This window comes from Semicossyphus pulcher, unplaced genomic scaffold (genome assembly GCF_022749685.1).
Source record: "Semicossyphus pulcher isolate SPU_LCO1_2020_fin unplaced genomic scaffold, fSemPul1.0.p SCAF_16, whole genome shotgun sequence".
In the NCBI taxonomy this organism is placed as follows: Eukaryota; Metazoa; Chordata; class Actinopteri; order Labriformes; family Labridae; genus Semicossyphus; species Semicossyphus pulcher.
This window is the reverse complement of record NW_027211670.1, coordinates 6,479,909-6,505,874: the sequence shown is the minus strand read 5'-3', so window position 1 is coordinate 6,505,874 and position 25,966 is coordinate 6,479,909. Positions and strand designations below refer to the sequence as shown.

Sequence of the window (25,966 nt, the reverse complement as noted above, 5' to 3'; positions counted from 1 at the left end):
CTAGGCAACAGGAGCGGCGTTTGCTGACACAAGGGTAAGGTCGGGAACTGCAGGTGATGCAAACAGGAAATCCTCTGTGGACCAGACCGTCTCATTTCAGTTCGGCCCTAGCGTCTACGCAGGCTCTGATTGACTCATCCTCCGTAGACCGCGTCCTTCAAGGATGCAGCCCCCGAACTGACACACAGCTATAATAAATACCACATCTGAGTACATTTTTGTTGTTGGATATAATTATATAATAACAATATGATGGTAAATTGGAGAATTTATTAACTTTATTAAAAATCTGCAGGAAGCTTTGTCCTGGTTGCAGCCGCCCCAGCTGTACAAGGAGCAAGTTACAAGGAGCAAAAAGCTAAATTTATCTTCCTAAATCGAGTATCATTATATACATTATATATATAATACACTTTAATGTGCCAAAAATAATGTTTTTTTTCATCCTAAATAAATTTTTGAAAATACTGAAGAACTTTTTGATTTATTATTTCAGAGATTTTTTTTTATTTATATTGGAAAGTGTTAATTCCTTTGCTAAGACAGCACAAAACGAAGTGTGGATGTTGGATGTCATCATAGGTAGCTACAACCCGAAGCAAATCCTCCTTTGATGTCTATATTAGTGTAAATGCAACCATAATTTATATATCTATATTTTTAAATGTTATTTATATCATGCTGTATTGACGAAGACTCCAAACTAGCCATTGAGCCATTCACCAGAAAGTCATGAGGAAAATGTTAATTAAGGTGAGAGGTCAAGTTAAAGTAGGCTCAGTTTCTCATAAACGTCTATACAATAAGTGTTTTTGCAACTAGTAATGTCCCCCTTTGTTTAAGGACCAGCTCCAGTCATGTTTTAAGACATAAAAATGCTCTACTTGAAATAATAAATTGTGTGTATATGAGAACAATATGAGAATAAACAGTATCAGTAAGAGTTTCTATTGTTAGTTCTGGTGTGGTTACCTTCGGAGAAAATAGAGGGACTGAGACCATGGTCCAGTTTCTCCCACAGCTCCTTTAACGATCGCAGAGACTCCGCTGATGACAACAGAGACCTGGACGGACCTGAGGGCGGCTGCAGAGGGACAGTCTGACATGATAGAGAAAATGGAGAAACAAGAAATACATCATCAAGGAATATAGCTTTTAAATACATTTTCAAGTAAATTATAAATTGATTACAAATATTTCAGAATGCACTAAGATACCAACAGATATTCATTCAACATGGGGAGTGAACTGAGCTGTTCGTTCTAAAGAGTCTCGTGTTACCTCAGGCCTGCTGGGGGTTTTGTGTCCCTGGGACCGTGGGTTGGCAACCCCCTTTGTGGCAGGACCTCGGCTGTTTGTTTCAGGGAGGAGTTGTTCAGCTGAAGTGCGATCTGTCTGCCTCAGTGCATACTGCAGCTCCTGAAGGCAAACAAACATCAGCAGAGCCACTACGCTCTCTGGAGGCAGCACAGAGAAGTGCACAACACCAGCAAGACCAAAACTTTTCTGTCTGACCCCCTGACCAACACAACCCAAAAATCTGACTTGGCGAATCTGAGGATTTACAATTTGAAGGAAGTGTCTGTCTGTACAACATAGGAGGGTATTTAAATGATCAGGAAGGAAGGTGCAGTTTATTGGCGTGAATAGATGAGCAGATACCTGTGTGGTAAGCTGGTACTGCAGCTGTTCCAGAGCAGACAGTCGGTCATGTTGCTCTCCTTGCGTCTCTGTGGAGGAGTCCCTCTGTGGCTCTGCTGCTTCTGTTAGACAGTTAGGAGACTGTGGCTGCTTTACAATCCAGTAGTTTATATTTCCTTCTGTTCTTGCTCCTCCATCCTTCCTCCCTTGCTAGGAATTGAAGCCAGTACTATTCCTATTGTGTAACTCAATCAAACTGTATTGTTAATTAGAAATGGTTGAATGCTAACGTTAGCTGTGGTCTAATGGTACCGAATGAGTTTTAAATATGTTGTTTTAACAACGCCCAGTATCCATCCAGATCTTTCCTATCCATTGTCTTTAAGTGGTGAAATCATAACATTTTCCAAAGCTAGAATTCAGAATAACAACAACATAATGGCTGCTCAAAACTTAAGCTACATCAATTCTGAAACATCAATTCTTTAAAAAAAAAGCCTGGTTTAATTAGTAAACTAAGTACCCCTCAGGGAGGCCACAAATCTTCCATAGGCAATTGGCTGTGTGTTGCTGATAAAAAGCCCATAAAGCCTGATAATTAATATATTATGAAGTCATAAATATAGAGCGTGTGCGGCAGTGAGTGTGTCTTTTATAGTACCCTGTAGTCCAGCAGCGGTGATCTGTGCACGGAGGCGGTTGCCCATCTTGATCAGCTGCTGTTTCTCGACGCTCAGACGGGTGATACACAACGCCGCCTGCTTCAGCCGCGTGTGCAGTAAGGGACGATCGCCTTTATCCATCACACCACCAGACATCAGACCTGAGGCCTGTTGCTGCTGCAAACGCAGGTTCTCCTCTTGGAGCTGTCGCACCAGAGCACTCTGGAAGGAAGAAGAGATCAACATTGAAGGATCTGGTAGCTGCAGCAGCTCAGTAGATTTCCCTTTAGTGACCCTCCAATTTTGCTGTGGCAATGTTAGACAGTACTGGGATACATGGAGGGGAATGAGAGTTGTTCCTATACTGATACTAGTATCGCAAATGCCTCTGGTATCGCCTGTTATGCAAGATCAGATAATGGTGTGTACGCATGTCTATGCAACAATAGAGCTGAACTGTACTCTGTATCAAAAGGGAAAAAATGGTATCAAAAAATCTCTAAAAGGAATTAACGTGCACACTTCTGACATTTACTTATTGATGGTGTAAAATTGTCCCACAGACACAAAGGCCAAAAGCTGCTTTAACTCCACACAACAGTCCCAGGCAGTCACCTGGAAGGAACTGGCAGGTTCACTGACCTCCTTCAGTACCTGTTCCATGATGTTGGTGTGAGCAGACTCTGCGTGTGCCACTCTGACCTCCTGCTTCTCCAAAGCAGAGGTGTTGCCACGTTTATCCAGACACCTGCCACCTGAGGATCCAGACAAGACAGACTTGACAAAGTGTCTTTTTTTTCAATACAAAATACTTCTTAAAGAATATTCCAGCTTCCAACTACAAGATAAATATTTTAGGGATGCACGATATAGAATTTTTTTGCCAATATGCCAATATTATCCAACCCCTTTTGCCGACTGCGATACTGATATCTTAGTTGTGAAGGAAATTTTTATGTTAACCTGTTTGCTCATGTGTTTAAATTTCTTTAATATTATGGAGTTAATAATCATGGTATAATCAGCTAAGGTTAATTTTAAGGATATATTTGTCTACTCCTCTCCAGGGTCTTGTGCATGATTTACTGTTGCTCCTTCTGTCTTAGAGAGATAGTTGGTGGCCTTGTCTGAGCTGAGAGCTCCAGGGCAAGGGGTAAACTCTAGATAGTCAGGCGCTTCAGCTAAAGTCATAACAATAACACCTTACTTTGTCTCTGTGAGAGGGAGTTCTTTCTGTAATGTATAACATACACTGTGAACCTTGAGTCTGTGTCAGTCAGCTAGACAGCTGCGTTCTGTGTAGGACTGGTCTGACCCAGCTCGAGTTGTTAATTGCTTTTACTCATCTTTTAATATTCTTCAATTAAATCGACATCAAAAGACAACTTTGTTTCCCTAACAACTTTATTGGTCTCGTCATCAGAAATTGCCACCACATTAGGCACATGTTTTTTTTCCACCTAATGGCAGAGAACATCAAGTCTCCCCTGTAGTGGAATTGATATCATGCCTACTCTTATTGACATATCAGTCATTTGCAAGCTATAATCTGCAGATACCGATAACATGCTGAAAATATTGTGCATCCCTAAAACATTTCTTCTTTATCACTGCCGAGCATTCAACCACCTTCCGAAGCAAACAATGCATTTGCATGTTGATATTAAGTAATTATAAATATCATTGTAACAATATACATTATGTTCAAACAGTATTTAGTGCGTGCAACTGCTAACATGAGAGCTGTACATAAACTTATATAAATAGAAGTGTAATAAATGTGGATTTAATCAGGTTTTTTAAAGCTAATATTGACCTAAATGTTTTAATACTTTCGCAAATTATCCTGTTTTTTTATGTATCTAATTATGGTTTTCTCCAGGTGAGGCTGTGAGAGCTTTAATAGCTACTTTTACATCAATGACATTATCAATCATTATTAAATGAATACCTTTCTCTTGTCCCTGGTGTTTAATGTTGGTGTAGCCTGGAACTGTAGGTACCAGGTCCTCTGTACGTTTGTCAGCAGCTGGGGCCAGGTGGGGCACTCCTGTAGCGCCCTCTAGCTGCTCTTGGAGGTGCCTGCACCGAGCCTTCAGTCGGGACACCTCCAGCTCCAGAGCTTCAGAGTAGTCTAGAGACAGTTTCACAAAGATATGCTTGATGGTTCTGCAGTGTTAGGGCAGTCTTCAGTTTGAACTAGATGGACTTATTTTAACTAAGTTTACTTTTTACTTTAGTATTTCCATGATATTACAATGTGCAATAAAACTTTTCTGGCCATATTTATATTTGTATTCATGTGGATTTTTATAGAATGCATAGTCATGTGCAAATACTATTTATTAGTACCATGTGCAGTATCAGGAGCAATAGAATCTTTTTTTATTAATAATTCATAGTCGGGCGCTGGTTTAGCTCAGTTGGCAGAGCGGGTGACCCATTTACAGAGGCTACAGACCTCGTCGCACTGAGCGCAGGCTCGACTCCCGGTCTGACGATTCACTTGGTGCATGACAGCCCCCACTCTCCACTCCCCACATTTCCTGTGTCTTTTCAGCTGTCCTATCTAATAAAGGCTAAAAGCGAAAAAATAATAATAATCTAAAGAAAAAAAAAATTAATAATCTTGTGCTCTAGAAGTTTTCACTACATTATAACTGTCAATAACTGCCACCATTACTTCCTGCCTACTTTTATAGCAGACTATTGTAATATTGTTTTTCTTTTAGGCACTTTTGCATTAACCCATACACTTTATAATTTACATTTTCACTGATTTGAGTTGTTTTTTGTACTTCTCTTATTTGTACTGTATTTTTTTTAGCTATCTGGCGCTACACTTTTTTCCTGGGATTAATAAAGTTCTATCTCATCTTATCTTATAACAAGCAGCAAGTCACCTGCTAATCAGCACCACCAAATGACAAAAAAAGGTGACTCATAACTAGCAATTTTCTGGAAATCTTGTGGAATGAGTTACAAAAATGTAAAAAATAAAATGTAAAAAAAGAAACCATAGTGAGCAGGACTGATAAGTCCTGTGCCCTGCTACTTTAACAGGTCTGCACCATACACTGTATAAAAAGATGGACGACATGACAGCTCCCTAAAAGCGAAAAAAAAAAACCTCTGTCGCCCCCTGCTGACTGGCTGCAGTATAGGTCATAAAGCCCGCCTCCTCCATGTTATTATTAACTATAAAGTCAAAATACACATCAAATACATTTTTCTCAAACATGGTTTATGTCATTATAGTTAGTTCTTATCATGCTGATTTACGTCCAAGTGTTCATTTTTCTGACAAGTTTACTTTTAATTAGTTATTTGATGCTATAAAAAGGGGGTGTGACCTTGTGATTGACAGCTCTGTTGAAAAAATGGGGCTCCTGCAGCGTTCTGTTCCCGAGTAGCAGAGTAGAGGAGGGGCGGCGAGAGGAGACGTAACTAACACTAACACTACAGTCATTGAACTTTCCATAACTGAATATCTGCTTCAGACCGACACAAGAAGCTGTTCTGCTGTTAAATATGCCGATGTGTGGGATCTCAACCCGCCGATCCCTACTACGCAGTCTGTGGCTCCAAAAGACATCATTGGCCTGCACTACGATGTGATGTGTTTTTGCTACTAGAAGTATTTTGTATTGTTGCACTCCCTCTCTTCACAGTAAAATGTCTTCTTAGCTTAACTAAAAGTCAAAGCAAATGAGTTCTTCTCTGAGAAAGCCTGTAACTACACAGCCCTACTCAACTGATATAGATGTGTCTGACTATTAGATTGAGAGTAATCATAGTAAAAGTTGATCTCTCTGGAGTATAACTATAACAATGTCAGCGTCGCTTTCCACAGTGTAAACAGTAAATAATATACACTGTAAATTGCTGGATAATGATGAACCATGTTTGCGTTAAAAGGCGCTGTCCACACCTGTTGGGTTGACTTTGGAGGACATGTCAGTGGACTGGGCCGGTGGTCCTGAGGCCATCTGAGTGTTATTGTTGGCAGCAGGGAGTCCTGGATGGTGAACTGGCTGAGGAGGGGAGGTCTGTGGATGAAGTGGGAGATGGCTGAGACCCTCCATATCCTTCCGCATCTGGTTGACCACAGCCAGCAGGACGCCGTTCTGCTCCTGGAGACGACGGATCTCTTCTGAAGCCAGATAATCGACCTTCGGTGTGAGACCCTGTGGGTATATATAAAGCAGTGAACTGTGTACATCTTCATGTTTTTGTATTTTGTTTCCCATACTTTACTGCAAATACTGCACTCACTGGGGGATATTTACTAAAGTTTACAGGCATCATTATCAAATGACCAGTTTTTGTTATGTCTGCACCTCTGTCTACGTGCACGCTCTCTCACTCTGTCTCACTTTGGCTTGCAGGGAAGGAGGGTGTGTTCAATTATTTAAACTATTTTTAGAACAACCCCCTAGGAACCTGATCTACAACCACTCATCTTTTTGTTGTTGTTTCAAATGTCACTGTACAGCAGCAGCAGTAACCTTGTGTACGTGAGTATCAGTGCATAACCTATTTTGTTTTTCCAGCACGATGCATCATTTTGCAGGAAGTATTACAGACTAATACATCTTGATAGGCTAATTAATGGATTATAAACAAGGTTAAACCTCTTAACAGCTGCAAATACCAGCCACAGAGGCAGAGTCAGACAAATCAGTAAGAGTTCACTTTCAATAGTCAGGATTCCCCTGGTCATGGAAACAGCTTAACATGTGGCCCAGTGGATAGTATGTTAAACATACGCACTCCGGCTTCCTCCAACAGTCCAAAGACATGCTGGTTAGGTTCATTGGTGACTCAGCATTCCCCTAGGTGTGAATGCGAGCGTGAAAGTTTGTCTGTCTCTATGTGTCAGCCCCGTGACTGACAGGTGTAACCCCACCTCTCACCCAATGACAGCTGGGATAGGCTCCAGCCCCCCGCGACCCTGAACAGGATAAGCAGTATAGATAATGGATGGATGAAAATCATAATTCCTTCAGAAAACTTCACTTTGGGGTAAAATGAGCAGAGGCATAACAGCACTTTAAGGCTTCCTCAAAGTAAATGTGATGCAGGAGGTATCAGTCACTTATTATTGTAACTAGATAATTGATTTATTAGTTTTAAGGTTGTTTTTTTAACATTAATAGAGACATTTTCACAAAATGTTGATGGATAAAAATTCACCAGAATACAGGAGATAAAATGTAGACACTCAAACATTCCTTGAGGAGGACCCACACTGACATTCTTCTCTGGTTATTGTATCAAAAACTGTTTTTAAAAATGATCTGCCAATAAAAAGTAATACATCCAACATGGCTTGTACCAAAGTGCTTTACAGCATGCATAAAAAAAACTTTACAACAGAAATTAAGAACAAATGAAAAGAGCTATTAAAAAATATTCTAAAAGACATGGATATTTGAAATACATGGACAAATAGAGGGCACACAGATACGAACACAAACGCACTAAACAGCAAGTCATCTTTGCTCAAGTCCAAAGTAAGTCTCAAGTCATCTGGTCCAAGTCTCAAGGGAGTCTCGAGTCATTTTTTCTCAAGTCAAGTCACAGATTATGTTAAGTCAAGTCCTAAGTCGAGTCCTAAGTTAAGGCAAGTCAAATCCCAATTCAAGTCACTTTTTTCCACCCAAGATCCAGCACTCTTACCTGTAGTATCCGGTCTTTATAAAGAGAAAAGACAAGGTGTTAGCAGCCCCTCTAATAATGATATTATTGGCCAATTTATATAACCTGTTCAAAAAGTATGACAATGAATTGTACCTGTATTATCTTGGCACAGACGCAGCCATGATGATGGTCTTCTCTGAGACCGGAAACAAACATCAGTAGGTGGTAGGGCTTTCTCATACCAAACCCCTCTCCTTTGGAATCGTCTTACTACCCAAATTCGGGAGGCTAGCTGAGTCAACTCTTTTAAAAGTAAACTGAAAACACATCTATTAAAGCATGGATGACTTTTCTAAACCAATTGAAACATTTTTTGTATTCCAACTAATATTAATCTCAGCTCTGTGCTTACACGCTGCTTCAAGCCTAAATCCCCAATGTTGGAGAAATGCAGACGTTCACAGACATTTTTGTCGCTGACTATACGGCATGAAGTGAAAGGTGAAGTTATGATTCTTTTAGGATGTTTATTGCAAACCCTGCAATTTGGTGAGCTCAGTCACAATGATACACACTGGACAAATGAATGGACATTTTCTCCATCATTCCTGCTATCTGCGGAGTCTGCAAGAATACCAGCTGTGAGACCTCTTGTGACATTTGTACTGAAAACACTGAAATCAGCTGTAACATTTTTTTCCCTACAGTATAGTTTAATCCACAAACTGAATATAAGAAGCTATTGGCCATAAGAAAATGCCATGGTTTGTTGATGCATCAGTTTTGATAATGGAGTCTTGCATTTTTGCTGTCGCCATCTTTTGGAGCCCAAAGTGAATATAATTTGAAGAAAGGAGCAAGGGGTTAACAAAACGCTTAAAATTTGGCTAGCATTAGCATGGGATTTGTAAGCAAGGTGCATCTGTAATTTAAGGTAACTCTGATATAAATTGGGATGCTTATTTGGGCTTAACAAAAAGCTTTATTGTCTGCTTTACTCTAAATTGGAGCGTAATAGATTTATATATTTACAAAAGGAATCTGTAGTCATCGATCTTTTCTTTGTTTGTTCAGCCATAGTAGATTACTGTTTACTCGCAACACTTGCAGAGACCTGAAAAGCAGCCGCTTAGCTCCGCCTACCCTCTCTGACAGACCAACCACTGCTGGCTGATGGAAAATGCTTGTGATCTTTTCCCCAAATGTCGCCACAGACACCCAGTCCATAATAATACTTTATACTGCAAATGCAAAGGCTTTCATCAGTGGGCCATAGGCTCAGTCACCATTGTGTTACCTCATTCGGTGATATATAGAGACTTAACAGACATTTATTTAAATGAAAAAGTTTGAGATTGTTACTTTATTGAGACCATAAACTCATTATAGCATTTGTTTACTGAGGCAACAAATCAACTGAGAAGTTATTATTAATTTTCACCTTCACAATCAGACTATTTTTGCAACCAGTGGAGGCCAACCCTGCTGGCAGCTTAACAAGCATGCAGGTTAAAGGCCCTGCATTGTGCTGGCTGCACTTTTCAGACCCTGAGTCATATAATGTTTTACAATTCTCACACTTTCACACTTCAAATACTGTGTCAAAAAATTCATCACGTGAGTCATGTGAGAAGGTTGCAGTGGAGCTCGGGGGCTGGTGTGTTTCGGAGGCACTGAGCTCCACTGAAAGGCCGTCATACCTCTGAGAGCACACCAGGAAAAGGCCAAAGGCCAAAAAAAGCTCTGTGGACAGACTCTTTTAGAAGCATTGCATATATAACATCCTCATGTGATACATATGAGGGTGTGTGGTGGAGTTAGCATGTCATCGGTATGTTAACCCCTGAAGTCTGGGAGGGATTGATTTAAAGGTGAAACTTATCTTCAGATAACTGTGAGAAATAACATCTGCAGATATTATATTAACTAACTGCTTTTCTCAGAGAGCTTCAGCATGTGCTCCCTACTACTGAGATACTGTTGAGTACAGCTGGAGAGTTTAGATTTAATGACAAGTTAACGTACAGAGCAGAGAAATGTGCAGGAGTTACAGGGTGAGAAAAGACAGCACGTTGGTGGTTTGACCTGTGCAGTTATTTTTATGGGAAATGTGCCCAAGCTTCAGATGCTTCAGATATTTCAGTGACAGGCACTGATGGGAACAGCGAACTCATCCAACCTCTGCGCACCCCGCTGAGATGTCACAGCAGCTGGATTGTGTCTCAGCTTACCTATGCAACATATAACTACAGAGGTGACATTTTGGCTTAAGGAAAGAGCAGGAGGAAAGGGTCATGAAATGTCAAAAATGAAAAGAGTTTTTCTTTCATGAAGTCTGTGGCGAACTGCCAACAGAACATGATCCTTCTAGTGTTTATGTTCAACTTTCAGCTTCAGAGAAATTATGTGGACAAAACTATGAGTCATCCTCTGGGTGGGATTTATCTAAAAAAGAAATAGCTATCTGGTTCAGAAAGTTTATCTACTAGTCCAAGAATTATAACAACAGGAGAATAAGAATAAGAAATATAACACATGTAGTTATATTTGGGACTTTATGCTGCTAAGCTGAAGTACTTTACAGCCTCGGTTTGCTAACAGGCCCGTCAGTAAGGAATGCAGATGGAAGAATGATGCAACAACAACCAGAAACAAGTCACAGCGGAGACCACACATCGACCGAGTCCTGCTCAGTCACTGTGATTCAGATCATTTCGTGGTCAGGATTTTGCAGCCATTTTCTGTGATTGTTGCAAAAAGTTGAAATGAAAGTCGTGATGTTTTAAGGCTTTTTTTTTCTGTTTAACACTTGACACATCCACTGTGAGCATTTGGGACAAACACTCAAATAAAGGCATCTAGCGGCTGAGCGAGCTGTTTGTCTTCTGACATCCCTTCTGGTCCATTTCTGTGACAAGACAGCGAATAAAATAATGCACTGCATGTGCACATTCAATGCTCTCTCAAGTTTAAAGGAGAAGTGACACTGTATTAATTAGAGTTCTGCTGCTCTACTCATGATTTCATGGACGGCTAACAGTTTTCAGCACAGAAACATGGATAAATGATCACAAGAAGACATCAAGTGTTGGATTTGTTACTATGGATTCACTGTATAGAGTCTCCTTAAAGACTCTGTAGTTCAAGGCTGGATTAAAAAGCTCATAAAAAAGGAGATGATCACACCGGAGACTCGAGATTGGATCAGCTGTCTGCTTCACATCAAAAACAAAAGTACATTTCTGTCATGCAGCGTCCCAAACATTCAGACCTCAGGGGATCAATATTTTGAATATCATAGAAGTGAGTTTGGTGCTGACATGACTTCACGCGCGGGGAAATAGGATGATTATAGGATGCACAAAACAGCACGTCACTCCACTGCTCACATCCCTCCACTGGCTCCCAGCGGCTGCTCGCATCAAATTCAAACGCTGTTGCTCGCTTACAAAACAGCAACAAAAACGGCTCCTGCCTACCTGAACGCCCTCATCCAGGTCTACACTCCGTCCCACCCATTACGCTCTGCCAATGAAAGGCGCCTGGTACTCCCATCACAACAGGGTCCTAAGTCTCTAACTAGACTCTTCTCCTCAGTCGTCCCCCGGTGGTGGAATGAGCTACCAAACTCCATTCGGTCCACAGAGTCCCTTTCACCTTTAAGAAGAAGCTAAAGACCCAGCTCTTTATGAACGCCTCTGAGCTTAATGATATCGATTCTATTGATGATAATGATGATAACATTGAAAATGTAGTTTATGCTGACTTGGATTTTCATGATGATGATGACTATAATAACATATAAAATGATCTGCAGGCTGATTCTGTACTCATCAGTAGTTTAGTGTAAGGTGTACGTATTCTCACCTGCATTGCCTGGTCTCGCTCTGTTTTAACAGAACGTAGCAGGACAGTCAAGTCCTGCAGCTCCTGTTCTTTCTCCTTCAGCTCTGCTTTAGCCTGAGACCAAGATAGAATTTAGATTTAGATCAAATAAGACTTTCCTCCTTTGCTTTTTATTTCTTTGTAAGACAAGAGCACCAACCACAGAGCACATCATGTTTTAATTTGTAAATACAAAGCATGTTCAATAAGACACAGATTCTACCTGCATTCCCATTTAGAAGACCTACAGGTGAACTCTAATCATGCATGTGCACTAGTAAAACTAAATTCACTGTGCATAGAGGAGGTTGTATGAGACGCTGACCTGGTCTCTAGCCTGGGTCAGGTCCTGTATCAGCTGCTCATTAGCAAGGTAGAGTTCAGCCTTCACATCCTCACAGCGCCTCTGCCACTCCAGCTCCACCTGGACACGCTTCTGTTCTAGAGCACGCTCCCTCTTCAGACCAGCACTCAGCTGCTGCTTGTACCTGACCACACAGACGCACGCGCGCGCGCACACACACACACACACACACGCATTTTACAACACATACAAAAACTCAAAAATGTCAAATAATTCACACAATACAAATCCTACCTCTTTTTGTTTCCTGACTGTTTTTAAACTTCACTTCAACCTCTGTTATCTTGAGGAAGACTTTGTTTTCTACTAAATAAAAAATAAAATAAATAAATGTTTAATGAATACTCTAACAGGGGGCCGCTTGTGATTTTTTCTGTGAATGTCGACACCCAGTTCGTAATTCTGCAAATGCAAAGGCTTTCATCAGTGATCACCATTGTGTTAACTCATCCGGCATTAGATAGTGACTTAACAGACATTTATTTAAAAGAAAATCTTCGAGATTATCACTTTAAAGGAGCAGTTCGCCTCTGGAAAAAGCCACTGTCAGTCAAAGCTGGTGTTCTCTGTAATCGATAGAAGCAATAATATTTGAAATTGGCGCTGTAGCTGTGGAGAAAGTTGTACAGTGTGGTTTCGCACACTCTACATTCCTACAACACCCAGCGTGCTTTGCGCCCCTCCCTCTGAAAGGAACGGCCCAGTGAGAGACGCTGGAGTGAAATACAACCGTTTCGCTGCAGAGCGGTACAGAATCTGAAATATGACAATATACCAGTGGATCATCTAAAAAAGTCTTTTGCAGTCTACATTTCAAATCTCAGATGTACGTCACTTTGAACAAAAGCGCTACTAAATGAAAATGTACCATTTCAAACCTGACGATTATGAACGAGACATGACGTTGGAGGCGGGCGTCCTAGATTGAGGAAGTGTAGTTTAACGAGCTCCCTGGCCTCTGCGAGATGACGCATTTTACGTAGCCTGGTGGAGGTTTTCCAGGGCCCATTGGAGAAGCGGATAGCGTCCTCCAAAGGCACAGAACAAAATTGCATTTTTTTTTGTACCATAATGGCATTAGCTCCCCATAATAGCATGATAGCACTGAGGTTGAAAATCGGTCCAACTGGCCCTTTAAGTTCCTAAACCCAGGCAGGGCTGCTCCCTCCTTAAAAAGACTGGCCCTATTGTCAGGATCTAGTCCAGCTATTTAGGTCAGTATTGGCCGATATCCAAAATCAATATCAACATTGGTACATCCCGCGTTTTAACCTCTCTCCTCCTGTTCATTGCTCACTTTCTAACCCCATTTTCCTGCTTTCCTCTCACCCCTCCATCTCCTCCCTGCTCCTCTCCAGCTCGGCCCTCAGTTTGGTTTCCCTCTCCTGCAGGGCGATCATCTCTGTATCTTTGACGACCATCTCACTGGATGCTTGACCGACGTACTCGTCCCAGCCTGAACGGATTCTTTCTACCTCAGTGCGAAGTCTGTGAAAACACATACACACAGACAAACTGGTTACAGCCTCACACCTCCCAGCTGTTAGATTCCAACACTGAATGAGCAGCCACATGCAGCATGCATAGAAAACACAGACACATAAACAAACCAAAGCCGAACAGGTTTGTTTATAATTGTATAATGTAATAATTTTCTATCATCAGCGTCTGTCTCACCTGTGGATCGTCTCATCTTTCTCCTTCATGGCCTCCTGCTGGTCTCTCTGTACGCAGCGTGCCTGTGCAGCCTGAGCTTCCACATCCTCCTGCAGTTTGATGATGTGCTTCTCAGCCTTCTGCAGCTGCTCTGTGTGGGACCGACGCTGAGCCTCCAGCTGTGCTTCACCCTCCTTCAGAGCCCGGATCACATCCTCGTATCTTTAAAACAGCAGTCATTCAGTCAGGCATTAGGAGACATTTGAAGGGTTACAGTAGAGGTAAGCATGTCCGTTTCTGTCAGTCACTTATTCAAAATAATATGATGTTCATGCCTGATATTTTATTTGCATTGATTTTAAATGACTTTACACAGGGCAGGCCGGCTGAGCAGATAAACTCTTTTATAGTAGTGTAATGCTGGGTATAAGTTTCTGTTTTGTTGCTGTTGTGTTGCAGTTGTTTATTGAGGGAGGTGTCCACCGTAGTGGGTAGTTGGCTGAGAAGTAGTTCCAGGGGAGGCGAAGACGCATGTTGAGCGAGGGAGAGAAAAGACTGAGTGAACCTGTTTTGTTGTTTTCCGGGGACACCTCAACCTCGGGTAAGCTGTGCCGCAGCAGGGAAATAAATCTGGGCTCCGTTCAGCTAGTAACGCACCTCTTCCTCGTTCTTCCTCTATCCGTCTAACTACCCCACAACGCTACAATATATTGCCGTATCTATATTTAGACCCACCCTTTCCGAGCACATTGGAAAACATTTCTCCTACTTTCAAATCAAATATTCTCATATAGGTCTTTTATTTCCAGAAAATGACGACTGGTTTTCAGAGCTCAAATAATGCAAAGAAAATAAGTTCATGTTGATGTTGAAACAATAGAATACAAATTTTTTAACTTGGGAAGAGTTCAGAGATCAGTATCTGGTGGAATAGCCTGGTTTTAATCACAACTTTCATGCATCTCCACCAGTCTGTCACAGTGCTGTTGGGTGACGTTAGGCCGCTCTTGGAGCAGCTCGGCTTTATTCGATGACTTGTGACCATCCAGCTTCCTCTTGATCACATTCAGGAGGTTTTAATGGGGTTCACATCTGGATTTGGCCGACCATGACATGTAGAGAGAGATGCTGATTTAAGGAACATTTGAGAGTGGTCTCTTAATTTTTTTCCGGAGCTGTACATATTTCTTTATTCTAGGGTTAGGGTTTTGTATTTGGTCTGACAACCTGCTGCTGTAACACAACAATTCCCCAGTTTGGGATCAATGAAGTCCATCTATCTATCTTTCTAGAAAACATACTGCATTATGCACAAAACCAGTTAATAGAAGTGCCTTTTCTGTTTCATTTGACAAGAGCAAAACTTTGGTGCATCCTCCGTGTAATTAGGACAAACAGCATCTTTAAAAGCAAGCTTATTATTAATATTAGTAGTGGTAGTATTTTTATGTCCCACTGACAAAGAGGATGTAACAGTCTGCTATATCCTGTTAGAATCTGATCCTTGCACGACCATCATCCATCCTGCTTTCCAAAGACTGGCCCTCTAACCAAAATACAGGTGGTTAAAGACAAACAAACACCAAAAACAAACAAAGCTATGACTGTGTTCCCACTGTGCCTGGAGCTGGCTGAGAGCTGTTTGTGCTATGAAAGACTCACCTCTTCATGTGGTCCTCCTCCTGCTTCTTCACTGTGGTCTCCATCAATTTTAGCTCGTCCTCAAGCTCCCGTATCCTGAGACGGAAGATCAGAATACACTCAAACATGTGTAGACACACACATACACACACGCACACACATGCAGTACAGGACCTTACCTGTAGTCCTTGACAGCAGTGACGTCTTTGATCTCTCGCTCTCTGTGCTGCAGCTGAGTTTGTACCTGCTGACAGAACCCCTGAGATGCTTTCAGAGCGTCTGTGGCCTGAAGCTGAGCCTGGCTGTGAACTTCAACCTCTTTAGACAGCAGCTTCACCTGGTAACACACACACACGCACACACACACACCAAATGACGATGATAATGGAGGCTCCATGGGACGATTAGAATTCAACAAGAAAATCAAACATGTAATCTGCTGCCATTATTAATTTAAACATAGTATTATACAAGTAATTATAGAAGTTTTGAATTTTGAATAATTTAGCATGCTGTATATGTTGTGAACATAAAACACCACTTTTCAGAGCAACTCTGAGCAGGAAGGGACAGAAACCTTTATCTTAGTGAGGAGACGGTGTTGACCCCGTTGCTAGGTATGACACATACTTTTAAAAGCTGCGATTGGCCGATCAAAAAAGTGAGAGAAGAAAAAAAGCTCTCTTAGTGATAATGGACATAGAAGGACTGATCGGTTTAATCATAGAATCTAGTCAGACATTGTGTAATCATGAACACTATTTCCTGTAATTAACATTTCTGTTGGATAAACTGAGCCACACTTTAAAAGCATTACACCCAGCTAGCAGGGAACGTTCCCATAACATTGGCTAACATTACGTTTGAAAGAAAACATTTTAATCTAATATTCAAAGAACGTTTTAAGGATGTTTCTCATTTCAAATAAAGTTCTTGTAACGTTCAAACTAAGACAAAACGTTTTAACTGCAATATTCTAGAGATATTTTCAGGATGTTATTGAGGTCTATGAAAAATTTGCTTAATGTTACATAAAAACAAAGATAGAACGTGCTCACTGCAACAGGATGTTTTCTGGATGTTAGTTCGGCCTACACTATCAGAACGTGATTTATAAAACGTTCCTGAAATGTGATTTGAACATTCTCACTGCAACTATCTGAGAATGTTTTCAGGGAACGTTCTCCTGCTATTAAAAGGAACATTCTGGGAACCAAATAAAAACTTCCCGCTCAAAACATTACCAGAACATCGCACGTAACATTCTCAGAACGTTCTTAGAACCAAAAATTTCCAGCCGGGCAGCCTGCAAAAGCTTTATTTTTATTTACCATGCTGGTCATTTAAGTAGCCTACTTAATCTCCCGTTATCCAGCTACAGCTCTCATAAACAGCGCTGCTACAGCTTGGTAAAAAGGCTTTTAACTCTGCCCCATCAACCTGGAACACACTACAGCAGAATTAAAGCTATCCAGTTTCATTCCCAAAAAACATGGAGAGAGCGTCACTGCGAACTTGCTCATGTGCCATGAGGGTTAGGGTTACCTTCCACGTTTATCACTAATGATTTTATTATTGTTTTGTACCTCTGTCGTGAATGTCCTGTCTGTCTGTAACTCTGTGTTGTTGCTGCTGTCTAAGCAGGTCTCTCCTGAGAATGAGACAACCTGTCTAAATAAAGGCTAAATAAAAAAATTAAAAATATTCATGAATGCCCCTCACTGAGCCTGCAGGGTGTGCACATCGAGTGAAGACAAAGCACATTTCGTCACAACATTAGGCTGTGACAGCGCTGTAATTGTCATCACCCTGCTGATTGACAGTTGCGACAGACCTGAGTCATCACAGCTGCACTGTTGTATTTTCCAGTTGCCAGGTATCTTAATGTTGTGAACTCACTGTCACTTAGTGTTTGGAGGACTTTTCTCCTTTCTCTCTGTGTTTTTATGCCATTTTCTCCTCTGCCTAAGAAACTCTTAAAAGTCCTCCTCACTACTCCGAACAGTTTTCACCTTAAGAGCTCTCTTAAGGGCTGAGATGCTTTGTGAATAACTTTTATCTTTACCAGGATCTAGTCTTAACGTTAACAGGAAATTCTTAGAAAACGTCACAATTCTAAGAATTTTAGAATTTCGTCACTTTGAGAAACTCTTTGTACTAGGAAGCTTTATGAATTTGGCCCCTGGTATTTGTGAAGAACAAAAACGGACTCAGAGAGAAAACTTCTCCTCACCCTGAGATCATGAGACAGCACCACAGCTCGCATCTCGTCCATTTTCACGTTGAACTGGTGTTCCTGCTGTTTGAGCTCGCTGTCGAAAGCTGCTGTCAGCTCCTGTTGGCCAGAGGAGAGGGATAAGAGATGTGTGAAGAATCTGAACACTAATACATTTTTTGTGAGATAAAGATGTCCAATCCATACTTTGTATTTTGTACTGAGAAGTACCAATTTAAAGATACAATCTCAAAGTTCTCAGTTTCATTCTCTTTGGAGCCACCTTATGGCAATAAAAGGCAGTTGTGGGCATATACTTCCCAGATAACCAGATGTCTGCAGCTTCCTTTTCAGACTGTTTGCCTTCATCTGAGCGTCGAGTTTGATTCTTTTTTTTTTGATTTTCACTTATTTCTGAAGTTGTATCTGTAGTCATCCATCTTTCCTTTGTTAGTTCAGCCATAGTAGATTACTGTTTACTCACAACACTTGCAGAGAGCGGAAAAGCAGCCGCTTAGCTCCGCCTACCCTCTCTGGCAGACCAATCACTGCTGGGTGATGGATAACGCGTCACTAACTAGGCGCCGCTTGTGATTGTCCATGTCGATTGATCACTTTAAGGTAGCAATTATTAATAATTCATCCTCCTCTTCTTTTCTTCTTTTTACTTTTCTTGTCATCTTCATCAACTAATTCTTCTTCAACGACTTCTCCTTCTCTTCCCTCTTTTTTCTCTCTTCCTCCTTCCTCTCCTTTTTCTTCATCTACTCCTCCTTCCTCTGCATCTTCTTCTTCTTCTGCTTCTCCAACTCCTTTCTTTCTTTTCTCCTCCTTTTTTTAATTTGTCTGTTCCTTCATTGATTTTACTGACTCCATTTGATTAATGGCTCTCATACACCTCAACCTTAAATAAATCATTGTGTTGAAAAGATGCCTGCAGGGTGCTTTGGTGGAACCAGAGCTTGCCTTGTTAATGCCTTATACTAACCTAGCCTCTAACCACTCGCAACACTTGCAGAGAGTGGAAAAGCACCCGCTTAGCTCCGTTTACCCTCTCTGGCAGACCAACCACTGCTGGCTGATGGAAAACGCGTCACTAACTGGGCATGGCTTGTGATTTTTTTCCATGAATGTCGCCACAGACACCCGGTCCATAATAAGACTTTATACTGCAAACGCAAAGGTTTTCATCAGTGGGCCATAGGCTCAATCACCATTGTGTTACCTCATTCGGCGATAGATAGAGACTTAACAGACATTTATTTAAATGAAAATGTTCAAGATTATATCTTTAAACTGTGCTGGTAACCAAACTGCCCTTACAGAACAACAGATCCCTGCTATCTAGTTCTCTTACCAGGCAAGTTACAGCAATTAATTTGATGATGCCTGGGCCATGCGGCATACCTCGCTGACAACAGAGATAACAAAAAATCAAGAGCCCGGGCAATGTATCAATCCGACGATATTGGCCTGTCACAGATATGTCTGCATTGGCATATATGTACTTTCAGCACTGTCTGCAGCCGGTGTAGCAGAGCATCCCAGCTGAGCAGAGGCTGGTCCACACTAGAATTGGTTGACAAATACTGTTAAATATTTCTTAATGAAGTTATCTGTGTGAGAAAGGAGCCTCATAAGTACCTGGTGCACAGTCAACGTAGAAAAGGTACATTTTCATATATTGTATACAGCCAACTGCAAGGGGTTGCAACTGGGGCTGTCCCCAAAGCCCTGCTAGATGGTCCTCTGGACAAGACAAAAGTTTTTTGTACTGTTGGCAGTGTTTTCACTACAAACATTTTGACGGTCGTTAGCCAGCTCTCCTTGTTGAGGAAGAGCACTGACACAGTGACAGGAGTCACAGGACATCAGGACGCTCTCTGTCCGCACACAATCATATGCAGTTCTGTAACGCAATGTAAACACTCCTACTGTGTATCCCCGTATGTCCCTATTGTAAATGCATTGATTGTCGCTGTTTATAAAGCTTATAAAAGGTGCAGATCATTCGGTAACGATCGATCGTTTTGATCGCTACGTCATTAATAAAGTCCCTCGCGCATACGCGGCTCACGTGCTGTGAGAACTGAATTGCGAGAGAAAATATTTAACTTTTGTGACTTAATTAAACAGACTGCTGAAGAAGGCAGTCAAGGGGGCGGGGCCAGAAGCTGTGCAGAGAGCAGAGGTGCAGGAGTGTTGGGGGGACTGAAGCAAAGCAAAGTGATCAGGTTAAAGTAGTTTGTGAATTAAAAATGAATAAGGTGAAGAAGAGAGTACAGTTAAACTGTGGAAGGAAGAAATAAGCATCTAGAAAGAGGGTAATCCAGACTGAGTAAGTCTGAGGTTATACTGTAGAATATTCTGGAAAGTATTTGTCATTGTTTTGGAATGTTACACTAATAATAGACATACATTTGCATAAAGGAAGCATATTTGTCCATTACCATGTTGATAAGAGGATTAAAAACTTTTAAAATAATGGGTAAAAAATGTGTGATTAATCACGAGTTAACTATGGACAACCATGCATTAATTGCAATTAAATATTTTAATTGATTGACATCCCTAGTTGCAACACGAGATAGAGAACATACTACTGCTGCATTGTGCCACAGCTTTTCATGTCTGTCATCAGCACAATGTGTTTTACACTGTGTCATATTAATGTGTTCTTTATTTAAGGGAGAGCAAGCAGAGGCTACAGTAGAACTTGTATAACAGTGAACTTTGGATGTGTGTGCCCTTGAATGTGTGTGTGTGTTCACCTGTCTCTGTAGGGTCAACTCTCCCTCTGTCTCTCGTATCCTGCACTGCAAATCCAATTTCATCCTCTCATACTCGTCTGTTCGCTTCTGAAGTTCACCCGCCAGAGAGCTGGCATCAAGGAGCAACATAAAGACACACAGAGGGGGACAGAGATAAAAAGATAGAGAGATAAAAAGACAGTTACAGAGGCTTACCACTGATTAAGTAAGAAAGGCAGCTAAGACTTGAGACATTTTATTTCATAGCAGTGCAATGAGTATGGCTGCGAAATGACACCAAACATTATCCACAGCAGCAGAATGTGGCCATGTTACAACAACAAGGGCCAACAAGGTCAGAAGCCGGTGCCTATTTTAAATACTGTGGGGTTTGAGGGTCTGTTTTGGGGTTTGTGGGTGTGTGTGTTAGTGCTGGTGACTGGGTGGAACCTTTGACAGACCGACCAAACAACAGGAAACACCGAAAGAAGCCTGTTGCACAACGTCTCACACTGTTTCTTTGTAACATTTCTTTTAACCGCAAAACACCGTACTGTTTTTAGATTGCACATGCTTTATCGTCTATTTCACTCTAAATGTGATGTTATATTCAAAATGAACATCATGCTGTACTGAAGAAGACTTTAAAGTAGTGATAGGGACAATAAACCTGCTATGAAAATGTTAAAATAAACTGGTATGATCATTTTCTGGTAGACTTCTTTTTACAACCAGTGAAGTCGCCCCCTGCTGGCTATTAGAGAGAATGCAGGTTTAGGACACTGCAATTTGTATATTTGTTTCTTGAAGTTTATTAGGGCTAACATAAATATTGGCATCCGCTGCACTTTGTCACCCAGGTAGACTTTTTCAGGACACGTAGCGTAGTATTTCTTTAACAGCTTAATATGCTGCAAGAAAGAAAATTACGTTGGTTTTTGACCTAATATAAATCAATATTTTTAAAACGTCTTAAATTTTGAGCAGAGAAACATGACCATTTTTAAACATAGTGGAATAATATGCATTTTAAAAGCCCTTAACTGAAGGGAAGCTTTTTATTCTTTCACTATTATAGACTCATTATAGAATCATTAATTCATAACTGCTTATGTAGTTTTCCCCCCTGACTCACAGCTTGAGCTCCTCAAGCTGCAGCCTGTGCTGAGCAGCACTGTGCAGACTGTTACTGAGCTCCTCCTGCCACCGCTCAGCCTCTCTGGTTCTCTGCTCCTCCAGTCGTGTGACCTGCAGACGTAGCTGCTTTAGCTCCTCCTGCCTGGGGAATGACAGCAGTAATTCAGTATTAGGCAACAGAGAGAGTCACTGTGTCTGCAGGGGCCATTACTGTTCTCCTTGTGGTTAGAGGCCAGGTTTAGTATAAGGCATTAACAAGGCAAGCTCTGGTTCCACCAAAGCACCCTGCAGGCATCTTTTCACCACAATGATTTATTTAAGGTTGAGGAGAATGAGAGCCATTAATCAAATGGAGTCAGTCAAATCAATAAAGGAACAAACAAATTAAAAAATGAAGGAGAAAAGAAAGAAAGAATAGGAGTTGGAGAAGCAGAAGAAGATGCAGAGGAGGGAGGAGTAGACAAAGAAGAAAGAGAGGAAGGAGGAAGAGAGAAAAGAGAGGGAAGAGAAGGAGGAGAAGTCGTAGAAGAAGAATTAGTTGATGAAAATGAGAAGAAATTAAAAAGAAGAAAAGAAGAGGAGGATGAATTATTAATAATTGCTACCTTAAAGTGATAATCTCAAAGATTTTCATGTTAATAAATGTCTGTTAAATCACTATTGACATCGACATTCATGGAAAAAATCACAAGCGGCGCCCAGTTAGAGATGTGTTTTCCATCACCCAGCAGTGGTTGGTCTGCTAGAGAGGGTAGGCGGAGCTAAGCGGCTGCTTTTCCTCTCTCTGCGAGTAAACAGTAATCTACTATGGCTGAACAAGCAAAGAAAAGATGGATGACTACAGATACAACTTCAACAAGAAGTGAAAACCCAAAGAAAGAGGAACAAATTCGATCATTCGCTCAGATGAAGGCAAACAGTCTGAAAAGGAAAATCAAGAGTTACAACCGGAGCCAACTGTGGACGTCACACATGCAGCACTGTCTGGATATCTGGGAAGTGTGCTCCTGCAATTACCGTTTATCACCACAGGTGCCGCCAAAGACAACGACACTGAGATTATCACTTTAAAAATAAAGTAAAATTAGTAATTGATAATCCGGGGTTTATCTCATTATGGTGATAATCCCATTTAAGAAAACACCTTTGACCTTTTGCTCAGCTGTTTTACTCCACACATACATGATTGCTAAAAAAAATATATATATAATGGTAAGAATTTAAAGGAAATCAACTTCTTATAGTTGATTTTAGGGAATCAACTTTTTCAGAAAGTTGCAAATTGTTGTCTAATTTTAATGTCTCTGACTCTTACTGCATGCTCAACGCCTGTTTATTGTTCTATTGATGGTGTGATCCCCAATGTTCTGCAGGGTTTTATTGTTGATACCTTGTAGTATTATCTAGTCTTAATGTCACACATTATCTTTACTCTCCCAGACTTGGATTGAAGCGGGTCAGATGAACTGTACCTATTGTTCTCCACAGTCAGAGCTCTGGAAGTTATGACATCGTATCTCTCCAGCTCTCTGTCCCGTTCATCCAGGACGGCCAGGTTGAACTGGAAGTCTTCCTTCATTTGCTCGTAGCGCTCTCTGACAAATAAAGACAAACAGAAATGTTTATTCAGTTATCACTGTGACATAACAGAAAGTTGATTTACTTCTTTGGAAACGTCAAGATGGCTAATTTATTTAACATTCTGTTATCTTTGTGTCTACTTTTGGTTTCTGGCCTCTTTCTCTTCTTCTAAGGTTTTATTGGGCTGGGCATATTGTTTATGCATGAAACAATAATAATAATAATAAAATCTATCAAATAAAAGATCAGTGAGATGGTGTGGAGTCCCGTCTGGTGTCAAACACCCCTCAATCACCCCAATTTGAATGTCCAATTTGCAACATGGGCCTGCACCACATCCTGTCACACCTCGACTCCCCAGTGACATACACGTGGATCAGGTTTCTATGCAAGAGGTGTTCCACTGTAAGCTCACTGTGCCCCACCTCCACCTGTCAGTGGATCAACACAACATACTGACAGACAGGAAGCAGCAGGTGAGGCCGGATAAACAGTCAGTGCTGGAAGTTTAACGTCACTACTGTAGGCAATGACCATCTCTTTTCTACTGCCTCTGACTGTCACATGACCGTCTCTCATGTTAGTCATGGGCATAGAAAGACGTTTTTAGAGTCTAACTTCCTGTCAAACTGTTAAATGATCTATCAGTGTTTCCTAAACATCCACTTCTTTTTTTAAATATTCTTCTTTGTTGCTTTCTTACAGCAGGACCTGAAGCTCTGTAGTACAGGCAATATGTTTTTCTCTAGGTTGATAATGCTAACAGATTAAGAGGGGAAAATCACAGATGTGGTGGCCCATATGAAGATGTTTTGAGTTGTAATAAAACTAACAGTTATATGTGGTTTGCACCGGTTGAGCACCGATGTCACTCTGCAAAAGTACTCAGAAGGCTGTTTTTGCAATGGCTGCATTACTAGAAACGCACTCCAAACTGTACAAATGTACAAGGTTGTTATGCTTAAAAAAGTGAACACATCACCTACACTAGTACGAATAAGAAAACGTTCTTGCATGAGGCCCAACTGTTCGGTTAGACACACATAGACATACAGCTCAAACACATACAACAAAGCTTGTAGTGTTTCTGTTTGTATTATTTCACACTGAGATTTCTGCCTCCACTCCAGAACAATGGCATTGAAAAATGACATTGAAACATTTCAACAGCATGCAAAAGCAATGTGTCTTTCCAAATACAATGTCCTGGTTACTATTGACAATCCACACACATCCATTGTATCAGATGGAGGCAGATAACGCTGATACACATTACAAAACCTGTGCAAATAAAACCAAAAGCTGTCTGCATGGACGGACTCCATCACAGGCTGCTGAGGAACGTGTTTTCTGGTAACTTGGCTCAACACTCTAAGAGTTCAAATGTTCAACTGGTGTCATGATATAAAGGATTACTCAACTTTTCCACACTGAAGCAGGGGAGGAAATTATTTTTAAAAAACACAATTTGCCTTAAGACAGTAAACAGTCTCTGGCTCTACAGACATAAACCATACACACATACAGAATTATATGTTGTATATTATAATAAAAAGGACCATAATGAAGACATGTTAGACGGCAGACTGGGGCTCACTGGTTGATTATGTGGCAGAAATGTATTATATATTTAATAATTGTTGTAGTATTTAATTACTTTAATTTTTAACTGCCTTGTATGTGTTTTAAAAATGTTCTTAGTTTCTGCTAACACCAGATTTTATTATTTTTATTTTAACACTTGTTGTTTGCTGCCTTAGTGAAGCACTTTGTAAGGTGGATTTTGAAAAATGCTCTATAAATAAATTATTTATTATGAGTATAATTATGATTATGAGTATTATTATTATTATTATTCTGAAAAAAATCAAGGCTTTCTTTTTTAAATGAAGGTTTTCTGTCTCTCTGTTTTGTATCATTGTAAACAACAGGTAAATACTATAAATTTGGGTTGTAAAAGTCGAATTTCAAGGTGTTTCCTTGTTCTTTTTTAAGGCTGATTCCTTTAATAGAAAAAAAGACACATAAATATAAAATAATATGAAAATAATTGTGTTGAAAACTGACATGAAACCTAGCAGCTACACATGTTCATGTATGAGGTGCACAGTTGAGGTTTAAATCACAGTTGTTTTAGTATGAGGTGGACGTAGACGGGGTACCTGAGCGAGGAGCACTCCCCCTGGGTCTTACTCAGGGAACTCTCCAGCTGATGAACCCTCGCAGCCTGGAGCTCCTTCCACTCCTTCTCTTTACTGATCAGCTGGGCCTCCAGGTCTCCCAGTTCACTGTCCGCATCCGACTGCATGCTGGAACAGGGATACACCTAGGGACCATGATATAGGTCATTATTACAGTATTCATGCTAATAGCTAACTTACATCCTGTTATAGTGCTGCCATTGTTCCTGTGCTACACATTACGTAGGATATTATTTTTCTGTGCATTTTCATTAATTAATTCATTAATTTATCTTACCTTGATTATTCATTACTATTTATTTTAGCTATTGCCACTGCACAGCACTTTATTTGACTTGACGAATACACGTTACTGTGCTGCTTTCAAACTGTTTCAGTCTCTGGTTCAGTGTGGTAGGAGTATCTTTGTTTTCACTTGAGCTGTGGATTTCTGTTATATTTTTGATCTTGTCCTTTATGTATCTTTTGTGTCTTGATTCCTGCTGCAGATCAAATTTCTATCTGGATAATAATAAAGTTAAAGTTGAAGGAATCTACAGAAGAATATGAGAGCCAGGCTTAAGAAATTCAATGAGAGGAGGAAGTTTTTC

The 25,966-nt window shown here is 40.7% G+C and overlaps 1 protein-coding gene across 1 annotated transcript in view; it reads right to left on the bottom strand.

Moving 5' to 3' along the window:
• The window catches only part of ccdc57 (coiled-coil domain containing 57), a 31,197-nt gene that overhangs the window by 5,157 nt on the left and 74 nt on the right, over positions 1-25,966 (bottom strand). Inside the window, exons 2-19 of the mRNA XM_069664716.1 lie at positions 25,338-25,501; positions 23,067-23,189; positions 21,593-21,736; positions 20,479-20,587; positions 17,726-17,827; positions 15,672-15,829; positions 15,514-15,588; positions 13,873-14,073; positions 13,525-13,683; positions 12,157-12,319; positions 11,814-11,906; positions 6,235-6,490; positions 4,255-4,437; positions 2,958-3,058; positions 2,303-2,525; positions 1,663-1,763; positions 1,282-1,419; positions 973-1,084 (exon numbers count right to left, since the gene is read on the bottom strand). Of these exons, the coding sequence (XP_069520817.1) occupies positions 973-1,084; positions 1,282-1,419; positions 1,663-1,763; positions 2,303-2,525; positions 2,958-3,058; positions 4,255-4,437; positions 6,235-6,490; positions 11,814-11,906; positions 12,157-12,319; positions 13,525-13,683; positions 13,873-14,073; positions 15,514-15,588; positions 15,672-15,829; positions 17,726-17,827; positions 20,479-20,587; positions 21,593-21,736; positions 23,067-23,189; positions 25,338-25,501 (2,605 nt within the window). The remainder of the gene's footprint in view (positions 1-972; positions 1,085-1,281; positions 1,420-1,662; positions 1,764-2,302; positions 2,526-2,957; positions 3,059-4,254; positions 4,438-6,234; positions 6,491-11,813; positions 11,907-12,156; positions 12,320-13,524; positions 13,684-13,872; positions 14,074-15,513; positions 15,589-15,671; positions 15,830-17,725; positions 17,828-20,478; positions 20,588-21,592; positions 21,737-23,066; positions 23,190-25,337; positions 25,502-25,966) is intronic.